At 42.5% G+C, this 22,312-nt stretch overlaps 1 protein-coding gene across 7 annotated transcripts in view; it reads right to left on the bottom strand.

Annotated features, from left to right (window-relative positions):
- CACNB3 (calcium voltage-gated channel auxiliary subunit beta 3) overlaps positions 1–22,312 on the bottom strand; it is a 58,108-nt gene that overhangs the window by 19,128 nt on the left and 16,668 nt on the right. For 6 of the 7 annotated variants that reach the window (XM_089479866.1, XM_089479893.1, XM_089479884.1 and 3 more), the window contains 5 exons: positions 7,223–7,345; positions 4,633–4,755; positions 2,530–2,645; positions 2,071–2,123; positions 185–204 (listed from right to left, as the gene is read on the bottom strand). In XM_089479866.1, coding sequence (XP_089335992.1) covers positions 185–204; positions 2,071–2,123; positions 2,530–2,645; positions 4,633–4,755; positions 7,223–7,345 — 435 coding nt within the window. Of the gene's footprint in view, positions 1–184; positions 205–2,070; positions 2,124–2,529; positions 2,646–4,515; positions 4,613–4,632; positions 4,756–7,222; positions 7,346–22,312 lie in introns of those variants that run through there. The other variant, XM_089479908.1, reaches the window with a different exon arrangement.

The raw sequence follows: 22,312 nt of genomic DNA on the forward strand, positions 1-22,312 counted from the left end.
AGTGCAGCCCACCAAATGGCTATTCCAACCCAAGATAGATCCTCCACTGGAGATCAGATTCTGCATCAAAGACACACTGCTCCAAGTTAGACAATACAACATTGGAATTCGCCATTCCTTCCCCTGGGAAACTGGAGGGAACCACTCAGTGTCCAATGATGTAATCCCGGCATTAAATCCTTACCTGCTTTTGCTTCTGTTTTGCTTGTTGGAAAAGAAAAAAAAATGAAGTTGTCAACAGTCAAGAATCAGCAAAAAAGAAAGATTGCAGGAAGGAGTAGAACAAAGCAATGTGAGAGCTTTGATCCCTTGGAGATACAACATGACCAAGGGTCTACCTTCTGGTCTTAGCTTCCAACCACTCCCAGGATCATACCCCAGCAGATTACTTTTGGATTCATTTATTAAAGATAAGGCATGGGATTAAACCAAGCCTTGTCCGAGTTTAATGCTCAGGGATGTGTATATCCTCTTCTAAATACAATGGAAATTCTACGCCCTGGGCACAAGACCTGAGTTGTGACAACAAGAAAAGTGAAATCTTGTGACAAAACATATATGATTTTGCTACTGTTCTGCCAAGCTTATTGTGGTGCTGCTAGCTGTAGGAAAATTCCTCCTCTCACCAGCCCAGAGAATGCTATCTATGTTCAAAATGTAAACACCTGCCCTTGGGCAACTGGAGAGCTTACTTCTTTGGGGTGGAACAGATGGGCAGTAAAAAGCAGCTGGAACCTGCATTTTCTGGAAGTGTGTTGAAACCCTGCTGTCTGCACCAACCGCTCCTAAGGCAGCCTTAATGCACACGGCTTGACCACACAGCGTGGCATCAAGCTGTGCTGCTTGCTGGGTAATTTTTTTTGTCGCCTCCCCATTGCACAAACACACTGCCAGTGACTGCCTGCTGCATAAATGTCATACCATTGGATGGCTGCCCCTATGATTGGCCATACAGTCGTACCTGCGATCCTCCATCAGGACAGGGCATGAGAGCATCAGTGAGCCCAGTAAAACACTGGCAAAGCAAAATCATGGTCTCCCCACATGCTCTCTTCACTCCCCACTTCACCCCATGCCCCCTCTTGGACTCTCAGGTTTGTATATGTTGTACTTATATCCATTGGAGATGTCACACTTTCACTTTTTTGCATTGCCACCCCGACCTCTTGAGTACATCAGCTCCATCCTTTTTAAATGTACCCATTCATTTATATGGAGATTTAGGGTTAGGGTAGGGTTAGGATGAATCACTTTTTCATAACCACTCTCGTCTCAAGGCATTTATATGCAGGGTCAAAGGTGCATGTTTTCTGGGCTCAATCAGAATATCCCAGCTTCTTTTTGCTCCAGTTTTTAGCCTCAGACTATGGCTTCAATCTGGTTTCCACCCACTTGGAGGCATGCATCATCTAAACACCCTGCCTTCAAACCGAGTGGAAATCACTTTATTTGGTCTGTCTGTTTCACCCCATAGTCTCATTACAGATGCTGTTAAAGTGAATCTCTCTCCCCAGTACTGACAATAAGATCATTTCTGTGTGTACTTTTCAGGACAGAAAGATGGCAACTTGGGGAGGGGGAAATCTGATCTCAGGTCTCAGATCATTTATATTAGTTAAGATATTTTTACCCACTTTCCCCTTGAAAAAAGGAGTTGCTCAAAATTATTTAAAAAATGTAAAATGGTAACAAATAATTGCAACACATTAAGAATCTGAAAACTACATCTCTTCTTTCTAATCACCCTCTTGGAATTTTCATTTAGCTTAGGTTATCCTCCTTACACCTTTGTGAGATCATGATTATTACTCTCCCCTGCTGTTCTGTGAAATGATTACTCTGTCTCTGTGTCTGTATTTTTGCTAAGTGTGTTAACACTTCATCAGGCACTGTATGCACACTTTCAAGCATGGTGTTGCTGACATAAAAGCTAGACAGTTCCTTCTGTTTTATTTTAATAAATGTTGAGAAGGTTTCAAGGAATTCAAGGAAGTTGAATTCTGCATCTAGTATCACATTCATACATTGCACAGAATCATGGCAAACACTCAACCCTATTTATGCCTTTACCTAGTGATGGGGGAGGCGACCGCCGGTTGCTGATGGCAGGATTGCCAGACTGCCTGATTAAAAAAGAAGAGAAAAGGTTATTGTAATGATGTGGGGAAAGTGCAGAATGTCAAGCTACTGTGTATTTATTTCTAACAGGAAATCATGCCTAGAAAGATGCAGGAGCAACCTGTACAAAGAATCCCCTCCCAAAGTCCAGTTATATTAGAAGAGGAAGAAAGTCAGCACTGCACAACTGAGGTGGTACAGAGTACAACACAGGCTTCCTGCATTACTTAGAATCAAAGCCATCTGAATATGCACAATTCAGCAGAGAGGATTGAGCAAAGAACTTAGATAGGGGAGGGCATATCATGTATTCCTATATTTAGAGACAGACTTTCACCACCACGGACTACTATCATATACCCTTTTCCCTTGGTGATGTGGGTGCACCCCTTTCGCCCTTGGCCTTCTTACCTGGCTTTCTGCTCCTGCTTCAGCCGTATGGCCTCCAGCCGCTGTGGGCTGGGGATGAAGGCGATGTCTCCCCCCTCCTTCACTAGCCTCCCGATCCACCAGTCATTGCTGTACTTCTGTAAGGACATTGTGATAGAAAGTCATAGACTACATCCCCCACCTAGCTTCCAATATAGTGGGAGGCAGGTCAGGAGGAGAACTGAGCCCTTCAAATAACGTTTCCAGCCAAACAGAGTAATTGAGAGTAAACAAGTGAGTACTAACAGTCCCTTTACACATTAAAACACTCAGATTAGCAACTGGGTTTAGAAACTATTGCTGGAACTCTATTGCAGTCTACATTGCATAAATTTATACATACTTAGCTATGTAGCAGAAGCTCTAAGGAATCCTCCAGGAACTGCAAACATGCATATCAGGGCACCAGCAAGAGTACCCCAATGCACATTGGTCCCATTGTGCATCTGGCTCCCCTAAGTGGTAATGTCATGGTTGCCCCTTGTTGAATATGGATGTTGCTGAAGTGTTTAATTCTATTTCTCATAGACATAAATCCACTTACAAATTCCAGCCTTTGTTTTTTATTTATAAACTGTCAAAGTTACCAACATGTTACTAATCAATTAATCATTCAGGCTGCCAGAAGAACCAAGGTTCTTTACTGTCCACGTTCAGAAGGCAACACGGTCACTACAAGTCAAATATTTTAGAGTGAAGGTTCCACATAGAGTGATCAAGGAACTAATATTTTTTTATTTGTGATATATTAACAACTAAATTCAATATGCTCCAGCCAAACATTTTAGCTTTCAAAATCTTCAGTTCTTTCCCATTCCTGGATAAACCTTGTGATTTGTCCTATCTTTTGTTCTCCCTGTTTTTCAACCCTCTCTTCCATCCTTCTCTTCCCATACATTTGCTGGGTGAGGACCAGACAAAATGGTTACTGCTGTAGGGTTTTATATCCTTCATTCTAATATTAACACCCCCATCCCTCACACAGCAAAAAGTTTCAAAAACCCATTTGAAGAGCATTTAAGTTAATCACACAGTATCTTGCCATGAGTGAAGAAACAAAAGTGGAGGGTGCACCAGATGCCATCAGAAAGAGATAGAGAAGCAGGGAAGGAGATAGAGAAGTAAAGTGTACTCAAGCCCATACTTGCAGGAACTGGCTAAGTCCTGACCACAGGATTCAACCAACTCCTGCAAGCACTGGTTGAGTGTGTGGCTTTGCGGTAAAAAAAGGATGAACGAATTATTCTCAGCCAGTGCTTGCAGGAGCCAGCAGAGTGCATAATGTGAGAAGCACAGGAAGGAATCCCTGCTGCCTCTGACCACGGTCTGGTATAGCAGGGATTCTCATGTGTATTGCTTGCCATTGGGAGGATGAGTGGCATACAAGAAATTCCTGCTGTTATCTTCGATCACTGATCAGAGATTATGAATCCTAGTGGGCCAGAGGCCCTGTTCCCTTGCCCTGTGCCATACTGTTCCTGATCATCAAAAGCTGGTTTGATTACAGGTTCAGCACTGCTTCTGGGAATCACCAGTACTTAATCTTTGGCAAGTCTGGGAGAAGGAATTTCTAAGTCACTTATGCCTAAATCTGAGGCTAGCAAAGTGTGACTGAGGTCTGCATGCACCCCTCAAATCTCAATGCCTCCTCAACATCCAACACTTTTTTGTGAGGGAGCAATTTAGTTATGTTCACCCCAATCTGCTTTAGGCTCAGGGATGAATGGGATTTGCTTAAAATTGGGAGCTACTTTTGGTCTGTAAAACAGCCCTTCCCAGGCCTTAAACAGGAAGGAAAAGTACAGCAAAATGGCCCTCCCTAGAGGCTGCCTTTCTGAGTAATAATAATAATAATTGTGGGGTGTCAGGAAAGCATGGGATGGCTGCAAATCTCTTGTAGGGGTGTAGCCCTGAACCTCTGGAAGTTGCCCACCCCAGCATAAATTATTGGTTCTTCTACCACTCCACCTTTTCGTCCCTCTGTCCACATGCCGGTGTCATGATGACCTTTCCTTCTATTTCTGGAAACAGATTCCATTAAAATGACCAGCTTCCACCTGTCCCATGTTCCTCCAGCTCTCCCACCTCTTTGATGTGCAAGAAGTCTTTGGCTTCAAAGTTGATGGCAGATCCCTGCACGGGACATTCCTCATCCAACGCACCACAGTAGCTGACATTGGTACGAACAGCAAATGCGACTGGCTTGTGCTGAAGAGTAGATGGGGAGAGGTGGAAGGGGAAAAAATCAGAGACAAGATTGTGAGTGCCAATTGTACTGTGGTGTTGTCATTTTGCATCCCAGAATAAAAAGGATCAATCATGCATCATCACAATTAAGGCTAGCTCCAGAGAATAGCAAGAGCAGTTGCTGAGGTTCAAATGGGGGCTCATACAGAAAGTTTGAGAAAACTGAACAAAAACTCAAAAGAAAGATACCTTATTGTTAACAAGAATTTCTTGTTCCCTAGACAGTTTCCAAGACTAAACTTGATGGAATTACACAAGCAAAGGAGAGTCTTTTTGTACATCTGCTCCTACTTGCCCTTACTGATTATGCAAGCCCACTGAGACCTTTTCCTGAATGACTCAAGTCTTCAGGAAATCTTCAGGAAAACTCTGAAGAGCCAGTGTCATTTTAACAGTTGGAGAAATGAATTCTCATATCAGACTTTAGACTGTTTCCCTTCATTCACTGATAAATACCACTCTATTCCCTTGCATAATTTGTGTAAGCTGATTTGGAAACAAATCAATATTAATGTTTTAAATAATTTAAAAATACAGAGAAAGCAGATAGCAAGGGAACAAAAATGAAAATCTCACCTTTCTCTACTCTCAGCAGTTCCCAGGATCTAGAATGAAAAGCACATGTGGCACCACTTGATAAATGGTTGAGCAACAATCCACCTGCTGGACAGATAGCACCATCTACCAGAAACTGCTTGCTAAGTACAGAATACATGATTTCAAATCATTTTGAGGTCATAATTGAGAGAGGAGTGGACATCTTGTTACCTTCCAGTTGTCTTTGAAAAATAAATACCATTATGCCTCACAACTATTGGCTATGCTGGGCAAGGCTAATGGGAGTTCTAGATCGACAACATTTAGACAACCACATTATCTCCCACCCCTAATTTAGAGAGAAAAGACACTGAGATATCATTATCCTGAAAAATCCCCCATGAGATAGACTGGAACAGACTGTTTCTATAATGTACAAGAGACAACAGAAAATATTGGTTCTGTTACAAAATGTTTTAGAGTATCACATATCTCTGGAGATCTTTAAACAGAGGTTGGATGACCATCTCTTGGGGGTGCTTTAAATCCATATACACTAGGTGGTCTTTCAATTGTAAGATTAGTTCCAGCCACTCCATGCCATCCTTCCTCTCTCCACCCTGGTTCTCAATCTATCTGTCCTTATCCAAAAAAAGAAAGTCAGCATTCCATGCCCATTGAACATGTTCACTGTGGTGTATGGTTTCTCCTCTAAAGATTGTTAGTATTCTGGAAAACTTGGGATTTCCATTGGATTCCTTCAAAACTGCTGGCATCTCCCTCTTGTGTGCAGCCAACTCCTGCTCTAAAAGAATAATTCAAGATTGTGTGCTCTGTACATAGAAAAACATTTCTGCTAGATGATGCCATCTGTCAGGCAGACAGATTGTTGCTCAGTCACATACCAGCTGTGTTTTACATTCTGGATTCTGGGGACTGCAGAGAATGGAGAAAGGAGAGATTCTGGATTCCTTCACATTCATTACGGAAGCAAAGGTGCCTCCAGTCAGTAAGGGTACACAAGCAACCATACTATGGATATTGGAAGCTGTTATACATCCATATGTATCCCTCCCAAGATGTTTCTCTGACTGAAGACATTGTCATCTGGGTTCCTAATAAAAATCTATGAAAGAGTATACTGAGTTTGGTCTTTGTGACCTGACAAATGGGTTTTAGAAACCTTGGCACCATCATGGCCAAACATTAACAGCGGGCCAGAGAGCTGTCCACAGAAAAGTTAAATTTTTTTAGGTATTTTTGAAATAGATTCTTGCTATAGCTTGGTAGTTTAAAACAGAATATACCAAAGGCTGGAAACAGACCCAGGGAGTAAGTTTCCCTCTATTACCAACCCACTTGCACAGTTTTCATAGCTGTAGGATAGGAGATGGGTCATGCCTGCACATTTCACTTTTCTTTGTTTACTTCTGCACTATATAAACCTTGGAAATCCAACTTTAATTGGCCTCACCCTGGGGAGAAAATTACACCAAAGTCCAGGGACCCTATTTAGCCAGCCATAGGGAACCATAGTGGGATATTCTAGGTAGAATTATGTTGCTTACTGGCTCATTTCTATCACCGGCTCAGACAGGATGCTAATGCCAATCAGCTAAATGACTGTGATGTTTCTCAGCTATATATCATCTGCTGCATCATTTGCTACTAATAAAGCTCATATGATAACAGTAACAGGTATCAGTGTTTGGTACTAAACTAAGCCTTCAGAATGTCAGGAAATTTGACAATTTCTAGCTCAGAACACAAGGCAAATCAACTGGCTTGGAAGCACCTTGAGTGAAGTTATTTTAAGGCAAGAAACTCCTTACCTGATATGGTTCTCTACCTGCCCAGCCAAAGCCAAGACTGCCCCCTCCCCATCTAGTACCTTGGCTTTCTCAAGCTGCTGCTGAGCCTGATTCTCCACTTCACGCTTCACACCCTCGCGTTCCTCCTCTAGCGACACGTCGGAGTCCAGCGATGGGCGGCTGGTGTAGGAATCAGCTGAGCCCTGAGGAGAAGGTCAAAATTCCAGTGAGCTAATGGATTCATTATTATTATTATTATTATTAACCTTTATTTATGAAGCGCTGTAAATTTACACAGCGCTGTACATGCAATCTTTTTAGTTAGACGGTTCCCTGCCCTCAGGCTTACAATCTAAAAAGACATGACACAGAAGGAGAAGGGAGTGGTGATGGGAAAGGGTAAGAGGTCCAGCAGTTCCTCTCTACCTCCGAGGCCTGGACCAAGGCAGATGGACTGGAGGGAGGGCTTGGCTCCAAAATGGAAGGTTAATCATTATCCAGGGAAAATACATACTCACAAGTAGGATAATACATATACAGTACATAGCAATACAGGAAATGGATCGATAAACAGCCAACAACAGAACATCAGATAGTAAGCGACAATTATGCGATGCCTGGGAAGGCTTCTCTGAACAGGATGGTTTTCAGCTCCGTTTTGAAGCTGGTTAAAGAAGTGATGGCTCTTGCTTGTGGAGGAAGAAGGTTCCAGGAGTGAGGGGCAGCAAGTGAAAAGGGGCGAATCCGAGATGGGGCAGAGGAAATCCTGGGCTGAGACAGGAACCCTTGACTACCAGAACGGAGGGCCCTGGTGGGAAGGTGAGGAGAAAGAAGGTCTGATAAGTAAGGAGGGGCCAGTCCATGGAGGGCTTTGAATGTCGACAGCAGGAGCTTATACTGAATGCGGAAAGGGAGAGGGAGCCAGTGAAGGGATGCCAACACAGGAGAGATGTGGTCAGAGCGGTGGGTGGAAGTGATAATGCGTGCAGCTGAATGCTGGACAGAGATTAAGGGACGGAGGTGAGAAAAAGGAAGACCAGCCAGGAGGACATTACAGTAATCAAGTCGTGAGACCACTAGGGCATGGACCAGGATCTTGGCAGTAGAGGCGGAGAGATATGGTTGGATTTTGGCAATATTGTACAAAAAGAATCTACAAGCCTTGGCTGTGGTCTGGATCTGAGGGATACACGACAGAGAAGAGTCAAAGATAAAGCCAAGACTGCGGGCTTGCTGGACTGGTTGAATGGAGATGTTGTCCACAGAGACAGAAAAGGAGTGTTGAAGGTTGGGGTTAGGAGGAAAGACAAGAAGCTCCGTCTTGGACATGTTGAGCTTCAACCGCCGATGGCGCATCCACTGCGAGACAGCTGTGAGGCAAGACGAGACTTGCTGTTCAAGCCTTGGAGAAAGGTCAGGGGCAGAAAGATACAGCTGGGTGTCATCAGCATACAGATGGTAGGAAAAGCCAAAAGAGCTGATGAGTTTTCCTAAGGACAGTGTGTAGAGAGAAAATAGAAGGGGACCCAGAACAGAGCCCTGGGGAACTCCAACAGATAAGGGAACAGGAGAAGAAGTCTGACCCCCTGCAACTACTGCAAAAGATCTGCCAGACAAGTAAGATCTAAACCAGTCGAGAACAGAGTCTGAGAACCCAAGGTCAGAGAGTATGTCAATTAGGAGACAGTGATCAACAGTGTCAAAGGCTGCAGACAAATCGAGAAGAATGAGAACAGAGTAAAGGCCATTAGCCTTGGCCTGTAAAAGGTCATTCGAGATCTTAGTGAGAGCTGTCTCTGTAGAATGCCTTGGGCGGAAACCAGACTGAAAGGGATCGAGGATGGAGTTGGCTTCAAGAAACTCAAGACAGCACGAATAAACAACCCGTTCCAAAACCTTAGAAAGAAAGGGGAGAAGAGAAATCGGACGATAGCTAGACAAGGAGGAGGGGTCAAGAGAAGGTTTTTTCAGAATTGGGGAAATGAGAGCATGTTTGAAGTCCGAGGGGAAGGAGCCTGTAGAGAGAGAGAGATTGAAGATATGGAGGAGCGAGGGCAGAAAGGAGGGAGCTATAGAGATTAGAAGACGAGTAGGAATAGGATCAAGAGGACAGGTAGCAGGTTTGGAAGAGTTCAGAAGTGTAGAGAGTTCATCCAAAGAGGCAGGAGGAAAGACAGAAAATTTGTTAGGCGAAGGCGATAGAAGATTAAGAGCAGAAGAATCAGGAGGGACTATCTCAGAGCGAATAGTGGTAATCTTAGAGATGAAATAGTTAGCAAAGTCATTAGGAGAGAAAGATGAAGAGACAGGAGGAGAGGGAGGTTTAAGCAAAGTATTGAAGGTGGAGAACAAACGCTGCGGGCACCTCTCATTGGCAGAGATCAATGATTTGTAATAATTCTGTTTTGCCATAGAGAGGGCGCGTGAGAAGGAAGAAAGAACAAATTTGAAATGGATAAAATCAGCCCACTTTTTGGACTTTCTCCAAAGACGTTCGGCCGCTCTAGAGCAGGACCGGAGAAACTTAATGTTGGGGGTAAGCCAGGGCTGAGGTCTAGTCTTGGAGGAAGAAGTGTGTACAGAGACAGGGGCAAAATGGTCAAGAGTTGAGGAAAGAGTGGAGTTAAATAAAGACATAGCTAAATCAGCAGAATCCCCGAGATTTAGGGAAGAGAGAGATGAATCCAGCTGTATGAGCTGTTCAAATGGTATCTGCTTTAGAATGCCAACTGTGGAAATACTAAATCTGAATTCAAGCAGCCTGTTCTAGCTGAATGTTTACTCAGAAGTATATAATCTAAGGTCTTAGACTGCAGCCTTAAAACTCAAGTTAATACACTCCAGCATTTCCCAGGTGGAAAGAGCTTAGTGTATTCAGAACATTTCAATCCTCATACAAAAGATCACCCACACACTGTTTACACACTTTATATTAATTATAATCATTATGACTGTTGGCCAGACTCCTCTATAGCAGTTACAAATATGTAACCTAGAGTTATGCGCTCTTGGCTGTTACGTGTTCATAGACCATATGTTTAGGGGCTACATAGGGACTGTCAAAGTCCCCCAATCCTTACTTACGGCTGTGATCAATGGAGGTCTGTTTCCCTGTTGATCAGGAGGCAGCTGGCTGACATTCCCACTGATCCCTTTGTGAAAGCAAGCCCTGGCTCAAGGGGGAATCATGAAATCGCAGTAGCAGCTTCATTTATATACCATTTCATATCGCCTAAGCAGTCTCTAAGCAGTTTACAACAGAAAGCACTCAAGGTGGGGATGGCAGCCAGCTGCTTATCCAGTTATAGGGGAACAGGCCCCCATCAATTGCAGTAACTGCTTCCCAGTAAGTGGGGACTGATGGTGGTGGTTGGGATGGGATTCACTGTGTAGCACCACAACTATGCATATTTAAATCCCATACAGGATTGTAGCCATCATCATCATCATCATCATCATCATCATCATCATCATCACCACAACCAGCACCACCACCACCACCACCGCAGCTGGCTTTATGTTCTCTTTATGCTGTTTTGCTATACAGTGGGTCCTTGGCATCCACTGGGGTTTGGTTCCAGGTCCATCCATGCATACCAAAATCCCTGGATGCTCAAGTCCCATGAAATACAGTGGCATAATAAAATGGTGTCCATTAAAAATATGGACATATACTGAAGTAACTAAATAAATGAATTAGAAATTGAAGTAGAAAATATTAAAGTACAAGTCACACATATCGGAGAGACTTAGAGAAAGCTAATATTGTTAAGATATATAACTTGCAGGCACAGCAATTTATGCACATATACCAAATATTTCAGATAAAAGACTGGATCTGTGAAATAATATATATGGTTGCAATTTATTTAAGATCAGAATCAGTTCAATTCAATGTATCTAATATTAATATGTATTGTATGTACGATGAATTATTGGATTTTATTTATTAATAAAAATGAAAGTTTAAAAAATAATAAAATGGTGTCCATTATATAAAACATCAAAATCAAGGTTGTTTTGTGGAACTTATATTTTTTTTAACATTTTTAAGCTATGGATGCTTGAATCTCATTGATAAAGAAGCTGTGTACATAGAGGGCCAACTGTTTAACAATATATTGTGTGTGTTTTATTGTGGTATTAACAATATGTCTTATATTAGGTAATACGTCAGTAAAACAACCACAACAATTTCCTGTTTTAAAACATAAAACAATATTGGGCAAAATATTCCATTTTTTCATAAGGGACATGATTGCACTTCTAGAAAAAACTATAAACCAAACACATCCACAACAAATTCAGTGAGGTGGAAAGGAAGCTAATGCACCATGTGGGAACACTAGCATGTTCTTTGTTTTTAAAAAGACATCTCCAAACCTCCCCAAAGGCAAAAACACAAAAAAGGGACAGGTGAATAGGGACAACTGGAGCGTATGAACATACAGAGTACGTTCTACTGTCACACAGCACAGCTAAGCATCACAGCTGTTACAGTATAGTTTAGCCTTCCCAAACCAAATACTCTCTATGTTGCATGGTAACTCCCATCATCCATGGGATGATGGGAGGCTGGAATTAGGGGAGTTGTAGTGCATTTCGGATGTATTAGTCACAAAATGCTTTCCCTTCCACATTTCTTTTTGTCAGGCGCTTGTTAAGGGTACAAGGATACAACTCTTGGCAACCTAGAGAATGGTGACACCCCTAGATCTTAAACCTCTCAATAGAATCCAGTTCTCCATATCTCCCCTCCTCTCCATCTGCAATATGAAGATAATAATAATAATTGCCTACAGGGCTGTTGCCACAAGGATTAGTGAGATAATCTGTATGAAGCACTTTTAACACTTGCAGAGTGCTATATAAATGCTAAATTATATTGTTATTGTTAATTGCTAATTTGCCTGTAATCATAGTTCTGTGATTAAGCAGCCACTCTCTTCACTGCTGTATACAAACACAATATATACCAGGTTGAGTCTCCCTTATCCAAAATTGCTTTAGACAAGAAGTCTTTGGAATTTCTGAGCTTTTGGATTTTGGAATATTTGCAGATAAATCATGAGATATCTTGGAGATGCGATGCGACCCATGTCTAAACATGAAATTCATTTTTATATTTCATATGCAACTTTTACACATAGCCTGAAGGTAATTATATACATATATTTTGTTCATGAACCACCAGAAAGCAAAGCTGTCCCTGTCTCAGCCACCCATATGGATAGTTTTGCATTTTGGAACATTTCTGATTTTGGAATTCTGGTTAAGAGACTCAACCTGTACAAATTTTTGTGAGCTTTCACAGTTTCTAAGACCCCTGGTCTTCTTCCAGCTCTCCTCGCTTTGCCCCTGGGCCTTTGGCAGAATTCCAAATCATCCTTATTTGCAGCTGTGATCAATTTAAGTTCGTATTAACAGTACTTAATTACATTCTGTTCCTTGCTGGCCTCCCCTTCTGTTTCCTTCCCATTTGATGTTTTTCATTTCTAAATCCCTTGTAGGAAGGGACCCATCTATATTTGCTTATGGAATTCTGAAATGCACATCAATGAATTGTTGCTGTTATTGTGTGCCTTCAAGTCATTTCTAATTTACAGCGACCCTATGGTGAACCTATCATAGGGTTTTCTTGTCAAGATTTGCACAGAGGAGGTTTGCCATTGCCTTCCCCTGAGGCTGAGACCATGTGACCTGCCCAGTGGGTTTCATGACAGAGCTGGGAAATGAATCCTTATCTCCAGAATTGTAGTCCAACAGTCAAACCACTGGGCCATACTGGCATCCATGAATGCTGCTGTATTAAAAAAGAAGAAGGAAGACTGGAGGGTTCCTACCTTTCTTTATAGGTTACCACTGTAAATAAATCAGGAAAGGAAAGGAAAGGAAAGGAAGGTGGAGACAGCTGGAGTTGATTAAAGATGAAATAGGAATGTGGTCAGAGCTAAGCATCATCATTCTGATGCAATCACTCTCATTGCTCAACCCTAAACCAGCCTTCCCTGACTTTTATCCTTTTGTTAAGACTGCATCTGCACTGCAGAATTAATGCATTTTGACACCACTTTAACTGTCATGGCTCCATTGTATGGAATCCTGGGATTTCTAATTTGTTATGGCACCAGAACTCCCTGATTGAGAAGGCAAAATATCTCCCAAAACTACACATCCCAGAACCCCTCAGCATGGAGCCAGGACAGTTGAAGCTGTGTTAAACTGCATTGTTTATTTATTTATTTATTTATTTATTTATTTATTTATTATTGACATTAAAATCACATATACCATCACAACAATCACTTACATTGTCACCACACCAAATAACTTCCCACCACCAAAGCAATGAATCCTTCCTGTTCTTTTGGTATCTGCTGCCATTTTCTGTAGCTTCAAACTTACTTTGGATTTTTAAAGTGTTTACACTTAAACTAGCTCCATGTTTATAGCAAAACTGTTTTTGTTTATACAGTCATCAATTGTTTTATTTCAGTTTAACCCCATTACAAAATTGGACCCCATTCCTTCCTCAAGTACTTTATCAATGGGTCCCAGTCTTGTCTGAATTTAAAGAGTTCTTCCTCAACAACTGTGTCAATTCATCAAGTTTCCATATCATCATTTAACTTCCATAACTATGCTTGTATATCTGGACTTTCTTTCCTCTTCCATTTTGCTGCGTATATCACTCTGGCTGCGGTCATCATATAAAATATAAACTTCCCGTACTTTCTCTCTGTATAAATGTCGTGCTATTTAAATTTTAAGGTTTGTATTTTAACATATTTTTCATTCATAACTGTTTTAACTTTTTAAATGGTTTAACTTATTTTAAAATTTTATATTTATACATTTTAATGTTGTACTGTTTTTAAATTGTATTGTTTTAAATCTGCTGTTTGCTGCCTAGAGTCTCCATATTGGGAGAAAGGTGGGATATAAGAAAATAATAATAATAATAATAATAATAATAATAAATCTATATTGTCATCTGTGATCAAGCTCAATAAAGGGACATACTAAAACAAATGCCAGTACATGTCCATAGGGAAATCATATTTGCCGATAGAAAATCATTGGAGAATACTTGCTCATAGGGGAACTATGCAATGTTTCCCTATGGGCAAGTATTCTCCAATGATTCTCTATGGTCAAGTATGGTTTCCCTATGAGCAAGTACTGTCATTTGTTTTGGTATATTAATTGAATACTATGTTTCTCTATGGTCAAGCATTCCCCAACGATTCCCTGCATCTCATTTGTTTTAGTATATTAGGCCCTCCATTGAATACTCCTATGTTTCCCCATGGCAGGTATTCCTCAACGATTCCCTATGGGCGAGTACTGTTATTTGTTTTAGTATTCCTCTCAATAGACATTTTGGGATCACCCTGTCCTTTAATATCTAAAATCTTCACTACATGGCTGTGAATCATATTCCCAATTTTTTTCTGCATTACTTACATGACCATCAGGTATGATAAAAGATACCTGTTTCAGTTTCACATTTCCCACAGACTGGATTTTTAAGCATTTTACCTAATTTGTGTGGGGTAAGATACCATCGATGTTCAAACTTCATTAATGCTGCAGTGCAGATGCAACCTACATTCCAGAGAACTTCATAATTGTTTTTCTGTCTCTGATTGTTTTAATGATTTAAATTATATTTAATAAATACAAATAAATGTTTATTATTATTATTATTATTATTTTACTATCATTATGTAGGAACTATTATGTTGTTTATTTAAGAAAGGATAGTGGGATTCATTTTTATGTTGTATGAATGTAATTGTTACTGTAAGCCGCCCTGATTTTATAGGAGAGGCGAGATAGAAATAAAATTTTATTTATTATTATTATTATTATTATTGCAAGAGAAAGATTAGGCTTAGCCCTTTGGGGGCGCTCATGGCCGAGCCTTCTGTGCTTCTCTAACACGACAAACGAACGTGTGTACCCTCAGACACGTGTCACTGGCTGAGGCGAGGGAGGAAGAGGCTCTCTTGTCTTTTCTCTCTCCCTGCAAAGCCATCTTCCCTCCCGAGTCCCTTCCTAGTTCCTACGCCCCAAAGCTAGGCACACACCTACACAACCCAGGCTGACCGGACGCGTCCTCCTTTTCCAGGACGCGTCCTACATTTCAACCTTCTTTCCCGGGAGGAATTTCAAAAACGTCCTCCTTCTGAGCACGACTAAGCAGCATTATTTACTTATTTGAACGTGTGTAGCTTTTCCTTTGGTCAGGTCCTCCATTTTTTCTCGCCCGCCCTACATTCTGCAGTCCCTCGTCCTCCTTTGTGGTTAGGACATTTGGACACTCGGACACAAGCGTCCTCCAAAGGGGCCTCTGAGGCAGCCCTTCCTTCCCTCCTCCTGGATTTGGGGGACTAATTTCGGCTTACTACTACCCCCACAAAAAGGAGGGGGAGAAGAAACGGGCCTCTCTCCCCGACCAGACGCGTCCTCCATCCCACCTTCTTCCTCTCCAGGAGGCATTCCAAAGCGCGCCCTCCATTTTGAGCATGATTAAGAAGCATGGATTCATAACATGAGTGTTTTAGGCTTTTATTTGGCCGTGTCCTCCGTTGTTGTTTTTTTTCGTTTACAGCTCCCTTGCCCTCCTTTCGTGGTGGGAAGAGCGGGGTATAAACACCATAATAAAGTAATAAACCTGGCCACCCTGGTCTACCTGGACGAGCAAGAAGGGGGCTGTGGGGACACACCCGTCCCCCCCCCTCAGAGAAAGACAACACGAGGGGCTGTGCTTATGTAGGGAATGGAAGGCTGAGGGCGGGCGTTGTTGTTGTTGCTGCTGCTGCTGCTGCTGCAGCACACGAGCCTCTTCTGTGGAAGCGTCTGCTGCTCTCTGCACACGGATCTTTCCCCCTCCTCACGCGCCCCAACGGCTGCATGCGACCATTAAACGGCCTCCCCTCCCCCTCCCTCAGCGCTGCCATCTGGAGGGAGGCGCACATGGAGGAGACACGCAGAGCCACTTCCCGCCATTTTCCTCGGATGGGCCTCTTGCTTTGCTTCCCCCCCCTGAATCTCCCTCTCAGAGTCAGAACCCCCTGCCTCCTTCTCCCCCTCCTCATATAAACACGCCTCAGCTCTTCTGGAGGCGCCACACCCAAGTTCCCCCAACCCCTCTTGGGTGTGGACGAGGCAGCCCTGTTTGTACATGGTCTCCAGAGGAGGGCCACCCAAAGGCTGAAGAAGGGTCTGGAAACCATGCCCCATGACGGGAGGCTTAGGGCCCGAACAGACAGGCCAAAATAAAGCTGCTTCGGGCCAACTTTGGAAGTGTGCTGTTTAAATAAGGCAGGCGTCCTAAGAAGCCGGAAGCTGCGCCAAAGCCACAATCCAGTCCTAAGGACTGGAGCGCAGCTTTGTCGCAGCTTCTGGCTTCTTAAGACACATGTGTCATTTGGACAGAATGCCTCCAAAGTGACCCAAAGCTTTATTTTGGCCTGTCTGTTTGGGCCATTAGGAATTTTATCACACAAGGAGGGATTCCGTGGGGGAAAAAACAAGATTTAAAGTGGGGAAAAACCCACAAAACAGAGTTATTATCAGATGATGGAGTTCATCACACAAACGAGATTGGGAGCTTATCCCATGAATATCCCAGAAAAACTGCGTAATTACACTAAACGATTTCACTCAATGTTGCACAAAACCCACCATTAAAGAAGCATCAACACACATCTTTTTGCTTTCAGGATTTCAGTGACAATGCATTTCCAATATCACTATCGTGTGATACTCATTCGCGCAATTACTCACCATTTTTGCTTTATTTGCAGGATGCTTTAAATGTGCTTTAATCTCTCTTTAATGCTGAAATTAGTCCCAGTGTGATAAACTGACTCCGGGTTAACCTGACATTAGGCAAAACATTCTTTTTTACTTCCAGAAAATCCCAAAAGTAAAAAGAATCACGTTTCGTTGACTTTCTTGCCGTTTTAATGTTGTGTTAGCCCCAATATGTCTGAAAATCAATCTTGCTTTTGCATGTCTTCTTGGGATTTTTTCAGGTTTTAAATCCCATTTTAAATCCTGTTTCTGCACAGGATGCCTCCTGTCCTGAGTCCTGTGTAATAAACTCCTTAGGGAACTGGGTATGTTTAGCCTGGAGAAGAGATGGTTGAGAGGTGATATGATAGCCCTGTTTAAGTATTTGAAGGGATGTCATATTGAGGATGGAGCAAGTTTGCTTTCTGCTCCAGAGAACAGGATCCAGAGCAATGCAAACTAGAGGAAATGAGATTCCAGGTCTTCAAACAGAGGCTGGATGGCCATCTTTCGGGGGTGCTTTGATTGTGTGTTTCTTTAGTTAGTCTCAAAGGTGCTACAAGATCTCTCTACATACTGATTCTACAGACTAACACGGCTTTATCTTTGAAGATTCAAAACAGTAGTCAAAAACAGAAAAGTATTCCATTAAAACAGAATTAAATTATTGCAATATTAAAACTGATTGTATATTAGTGATACACACATGCCCGCCAAAAAGGCATTTAAGCACCCTGAAGCTGAGGCAGCCACAGGCTTAACAGAATGATGTTGTAAAATGAGGCAGAAAAATGTCGCCAAGGAGCATTTACCCACTGCAAAGCAGAGCTAGCCTTACCATTTGGAAAAGAAGGCTCTGTGTGTGTGTCTGTGTGTGTGTGTGTTATGTGCTTCAAGTTCTTTCCAACTTATGGCAACCCTAAGGGGAAACTATCATTGGGTTTACTTGGCAAGATTTCTTCAGAAGGAGTTTTCCTCTGAGGCTGAGAGAGTTTTACTTGCCCAAGGTTATCCAGTGGGCTTCCTGGCCAAGCTGGGAATCGAACCCTGGTCTCAAAAAGCAGAATTGAGACACCATGAAAAGGCCAAAAAAAGTTACTTACACTGACCCCACTGCCAAGAAACCGCACAGCTTGACCGCACATGCAGCGGCTTCACAGTGTTTCGGTGGCATAGCGTTTACACGTGCTGTGCCACTGAAAAGCTGTGGCAGTGGCAGCAAGGGTGTTCTTTTTGCCCCCCAAAAAGGAGCAGCATTTTGCCGCTTCTTTTTGGGCCAGCAAAATGCCAGTGTGGTTGTCACAGCCCTGATCTGCCGCTCAAAAGGGCGGCATCAACCTGCCTCTTTAGGGCCATCTGTACTGGCCCACAATGATGTAGTAAAATGGTGTCCCTTATATAAAATAGCAAAATAAAGGTTTGCTTTTGGGAATTTATAATTTTTTTTAATATTTTCAATCTGTGGATGCTTGAATTTGTGGAGGGCTGATTACTATGCAATTTATGCTGCCTTGGATGAAGGCATGTAGTTTCTGAGGAAGGGAAAGTGTGCATGACATACATGTACACACCAGCCTTCCTCAACCTGATGGGCTCCAGATGCATTGGACTACAATTCCTGCCATTCCTGACCATTGGCTATGCTGGCTGGGCCTGCTGGGTGTTGAAATTCAAAACCTCTGGTGAGCACCAGGTTGAAGAAAGCCAATGTATGCAAATGTGAATAAATTCAGCTGGGGTGGGTGGAGAAATCAGGTTTATTTTTTAAAAAAATACCATCACTGACAGTGAGGAGAAACATTCCCCCCTCCTTTCAGTTTGTTGCTTGTTGTTAAATGCTATCAAGTCGACTTCAGCTTATGGCGACTTCCAAGTCTCCCTATCCTGTTCAAGTCTTGTTCAGGTCTTCCAGATTCAGAGCTGGGGCTTCCTATATTGAGTCCATCCATCTGGAATAGGGTCTTCCTCTTTTCCTACTGTCTTCTACCTTGCCAAGCATTACTGTCTTGTCTTATGATATGACCAAAGTACAGCAATCTCAACCATCTTGGCTCCTAGGGAAAGTTCAGGTTTAATTTGCTCTAGGACTAGGGTTGCCATAAGTCAGGAGCTCCAAACCGGGACAAATGTAGGACAATATTTACAAATGGAGGACACATTTTTAAAATGGAGGACATGCCAAAATAATGATTTTTTAAAAAATGTTAATATAAATGCATGTTTCTTAGACATGGTCAAAATGGAGGACACTTTGTTATTTAATAACAAAAATAAAATAAAATAAAATACCAAGGCTGGGTTGAATATATTTAAATATATTTAATATATTTAAAAATAAAATAAAATAAAATAAAAAAACCAAGGCTGGGTTGTATATATTTAAAAATAATAAAAAAAAACTTTTCCCTCCCCCTGGCCCAGAGGCCTATCCTCCTCCTTTGCCTCCTCCTCCTCCTATTACTCCTCCTTTGCCTCCTCCTCCTCCTGCTGCTGCTGCCTCCTCCTTTGCCTCCTCCTCCTCCTCCTCCTCCTTTGCTTCCGCCTCCTCCTCCAAGGCTCCTGACACTGGCCAATGGCAGACTGGGGCTGGAAACTAGGCCAGCCCCTGCTCGTCTGCCATTGGCCAGAAGGCTTAGGAGGCGAGCGCTGCCTCTTAAGCCCTGCGCGCAAAAGGGGCAAGTGTGCGCTGCTGCCGGCCCTGGCCCAGGCATGCGCCATGGGCTGCGCAGCAGCTGCGCTGGGGGGGAGGTGGAGGAGGAGCGGTGGAGGCGGAGGGCAGCGCGGCGCAGCCATGGAGGAGGAGGAGGAGGAGGTGGGTGGCCGGCCAGCCATGCTAGCGGCCGCGGTAATGGCTGCATGAGCGCGCCCGGCCCAGAGGCTGGGCCCGGGACAAAGGCCGGAATTGGGGGGAACCGGGCCGGGGCGGGCAGGCCCCCCCCAAAAGCGGGTTTGTCCCGAGAGCCACCAGGATATGGCATCCCTATCTAGGACCCATTTATTTGACTTTCTGGCAGTCCACGGTGTTTGCAGAACTCTGGTCCAGCACCACATTTCATATGAGTTGATTTTCTTCCTATCAGCAGTCTTCACTGTCCAGCTTTCACAACTATACAAAGAAAGTGGAAATACAATAGCAAGGACAATCCTAACTTTACTATTTAGTGAAATATCTTTACACTTCAGGATCTTACGTAGTTCCTTCACTGATGCCCTTCCAAATCCTAGTTATCTTCTGAATTCTTGACTGCTGTCTCCATTCTGATTAATGACTGAAAATCTTGGGAACTATTTCAATGTCTTTGTCATCTTGTTTACAGTTATGTAAACCATCTTTTGTCATTATTTTTATTTTCTTAATGTTCACCTGTAAAACTGCCTTTGCATTTTCTTGCTTGATTTTCTTCAGTAATCATTCTAGGTCTTTGCTGTTTTCTACTAGTTGCATGATATCATCTGCTTATCTTAAATTGTTGGATGTTCCTCCTCCAGTTTTCATATCCTCCTTCCTCAGAGTGTAATCCAGCTTTGTATAAGGGTATACATTAAACAAATAAGGTGATAAATGCAGCCTTGCCTGAGCCTGACCATTCTGTCTCTGTATTCTGTCCTAAAAGTGGACTCTTATCCTGAGTGTAGGTTATGCACTAGGATAATCAAATGTTGTGGCATACCCATTTCTTTAAGAGCAATCTGTAGTTTTCATGATCTACAACGCACAGGATGATTTTCTTCTGAAATTCTTTGGTGCACTGCATTATCCATTATATTATAAATTCACAGTATAATCCCTCACATGCCTCTTCCTCTTCTGAACCCAGCTTGGACATCTGGCATTTCTCACTCCATATTTGTATAATTTTGAGCATCAGTGATGCTCTGGAAACTGCAATTCCTGGTGTCCCCTTTCTTGGGGTTTAGAATATTTATTGAGTGTTTCCAGTCTATGATTTGGGGGTTGGGCATATTTTAGTTAGAACCAGATTTAGTTAGAACCTGTAGCTTCTACTTCTGTAGCATCTCTATTGGTATGCTATCAGTTCCTGGTGATTTATTTCTCCCAAGCTCTCTGAGTACAGTTTCCCCTTCACTTTCTAGAATGGGAGGTTTGTCTTCGTATAGATCTTCCTTAAATACGTCTGTCACACTTTTATCTCTTTTATATATTTCTTTTTATTTCTGCATGGTTATATAATGTATTCCTCTGCTCGTAGTATAACATCTCCACCCTTGTTTTAAATTTCACTTTGATTTCTTAGATCTTGTGGAAGAGGTCTCTTGGTCTTCCTTTTTAGTTGTCATCTTCTGTTTCTCTACTTTGATTATTACAGTACAGTCATCCCTCGGTATCCGTGAACTTGCCATTCGCGGTTTCGGTCATTCACGGATAGCAAGCCTGCGGGACAAGTCCTCCCTCCCCCTCTTCTTTCCTTCTCTACCTCCTTGTTTCCCCCGGGCTTAGCTTTGCCTCAGGGGCCGTGAGGGGGCCTTCCATCAATTGGGGGGGGGGGAGAACCTTGAATGGTCTCTTGGAGAGGTCCTCCTTCTGGCTCCCCCTTTTGGGCTCTCCTCTCCGGCGCAGAGACAGATAGTTCATAGTCTGTACCATAATCGGATCCTGGTATTGTTTTTGTAGAAAGATTGAAGGTTCTCCGTCTTCTGCTTCAAGTTATGTAATCTGATTTCTATATTATTAATCAAGTGATGTCTATGTATATATAGTTTTTTGTGGGTTTTTCAGTCTGTGTGACCTTCGACTTCTATGTATATAGTCACTTGTTGGGTTGTTTGAAGAATGTGTACATGATGAACAAACTGTTGGCCTCACAAAATTCAGTCAGTCAATCGGTCTCCAGCTTCATTTCTTGTTTGCTGTTGTTGCAGTGTGCCTTCAAGTCCTTTCCAACTCATGGAGACCCTATCATGGGGTTTTCTTGGCAAGATTTGTTCAAAAGAGGTTTGTGACTCCATTCCCTTGAGGCTGAGAGCACGTGACTTGCTCAAGTTTAGCCAGTGGGTTTCATGACCAAGGTGGGAATTGAACCCTGGTTTTCAGAACTGTAGTCCAACACTGAAACCACTATGCCACACCAGCATCCATGAATGCTGATGTATGAATACTATGTCAGTTTCAGCCTATACAAATAGCAATCCTGACCTACCTTGCAATGTGATTGTAAAGGTTATAACTAGATACTGCATACAATATTTTCTATCTAAATACTCAACAGTGGTATACAATTTAAAAATATTGCTATTGTTACTCTGTTTAATAAAACTGTTAATTCCATATCAGACTAATATATAATTTCCTATTAGTATAATATAGTAACAGCTTTTTTTAATTTGTCAGGACATTTCAAATTCCT

Source organism: Sceloporus occidentalis, unplaced genomic scaffold (genome assembly GCF_023333645.1).
Source record: "Sceloporus occidentalis isolate IW3139 unplaced genomic scaffold, rSceOcc1.0.p SCAF_1, whole genome shotgun sequence".
NCBI classification, from domain to species: domain Eukaryota; kingdom Metazoa; phylum Chordata; class Lepidosauria; order Squamata; family Phrynosomatidae; genus Sceloporus; species Sceloporus occidentalis.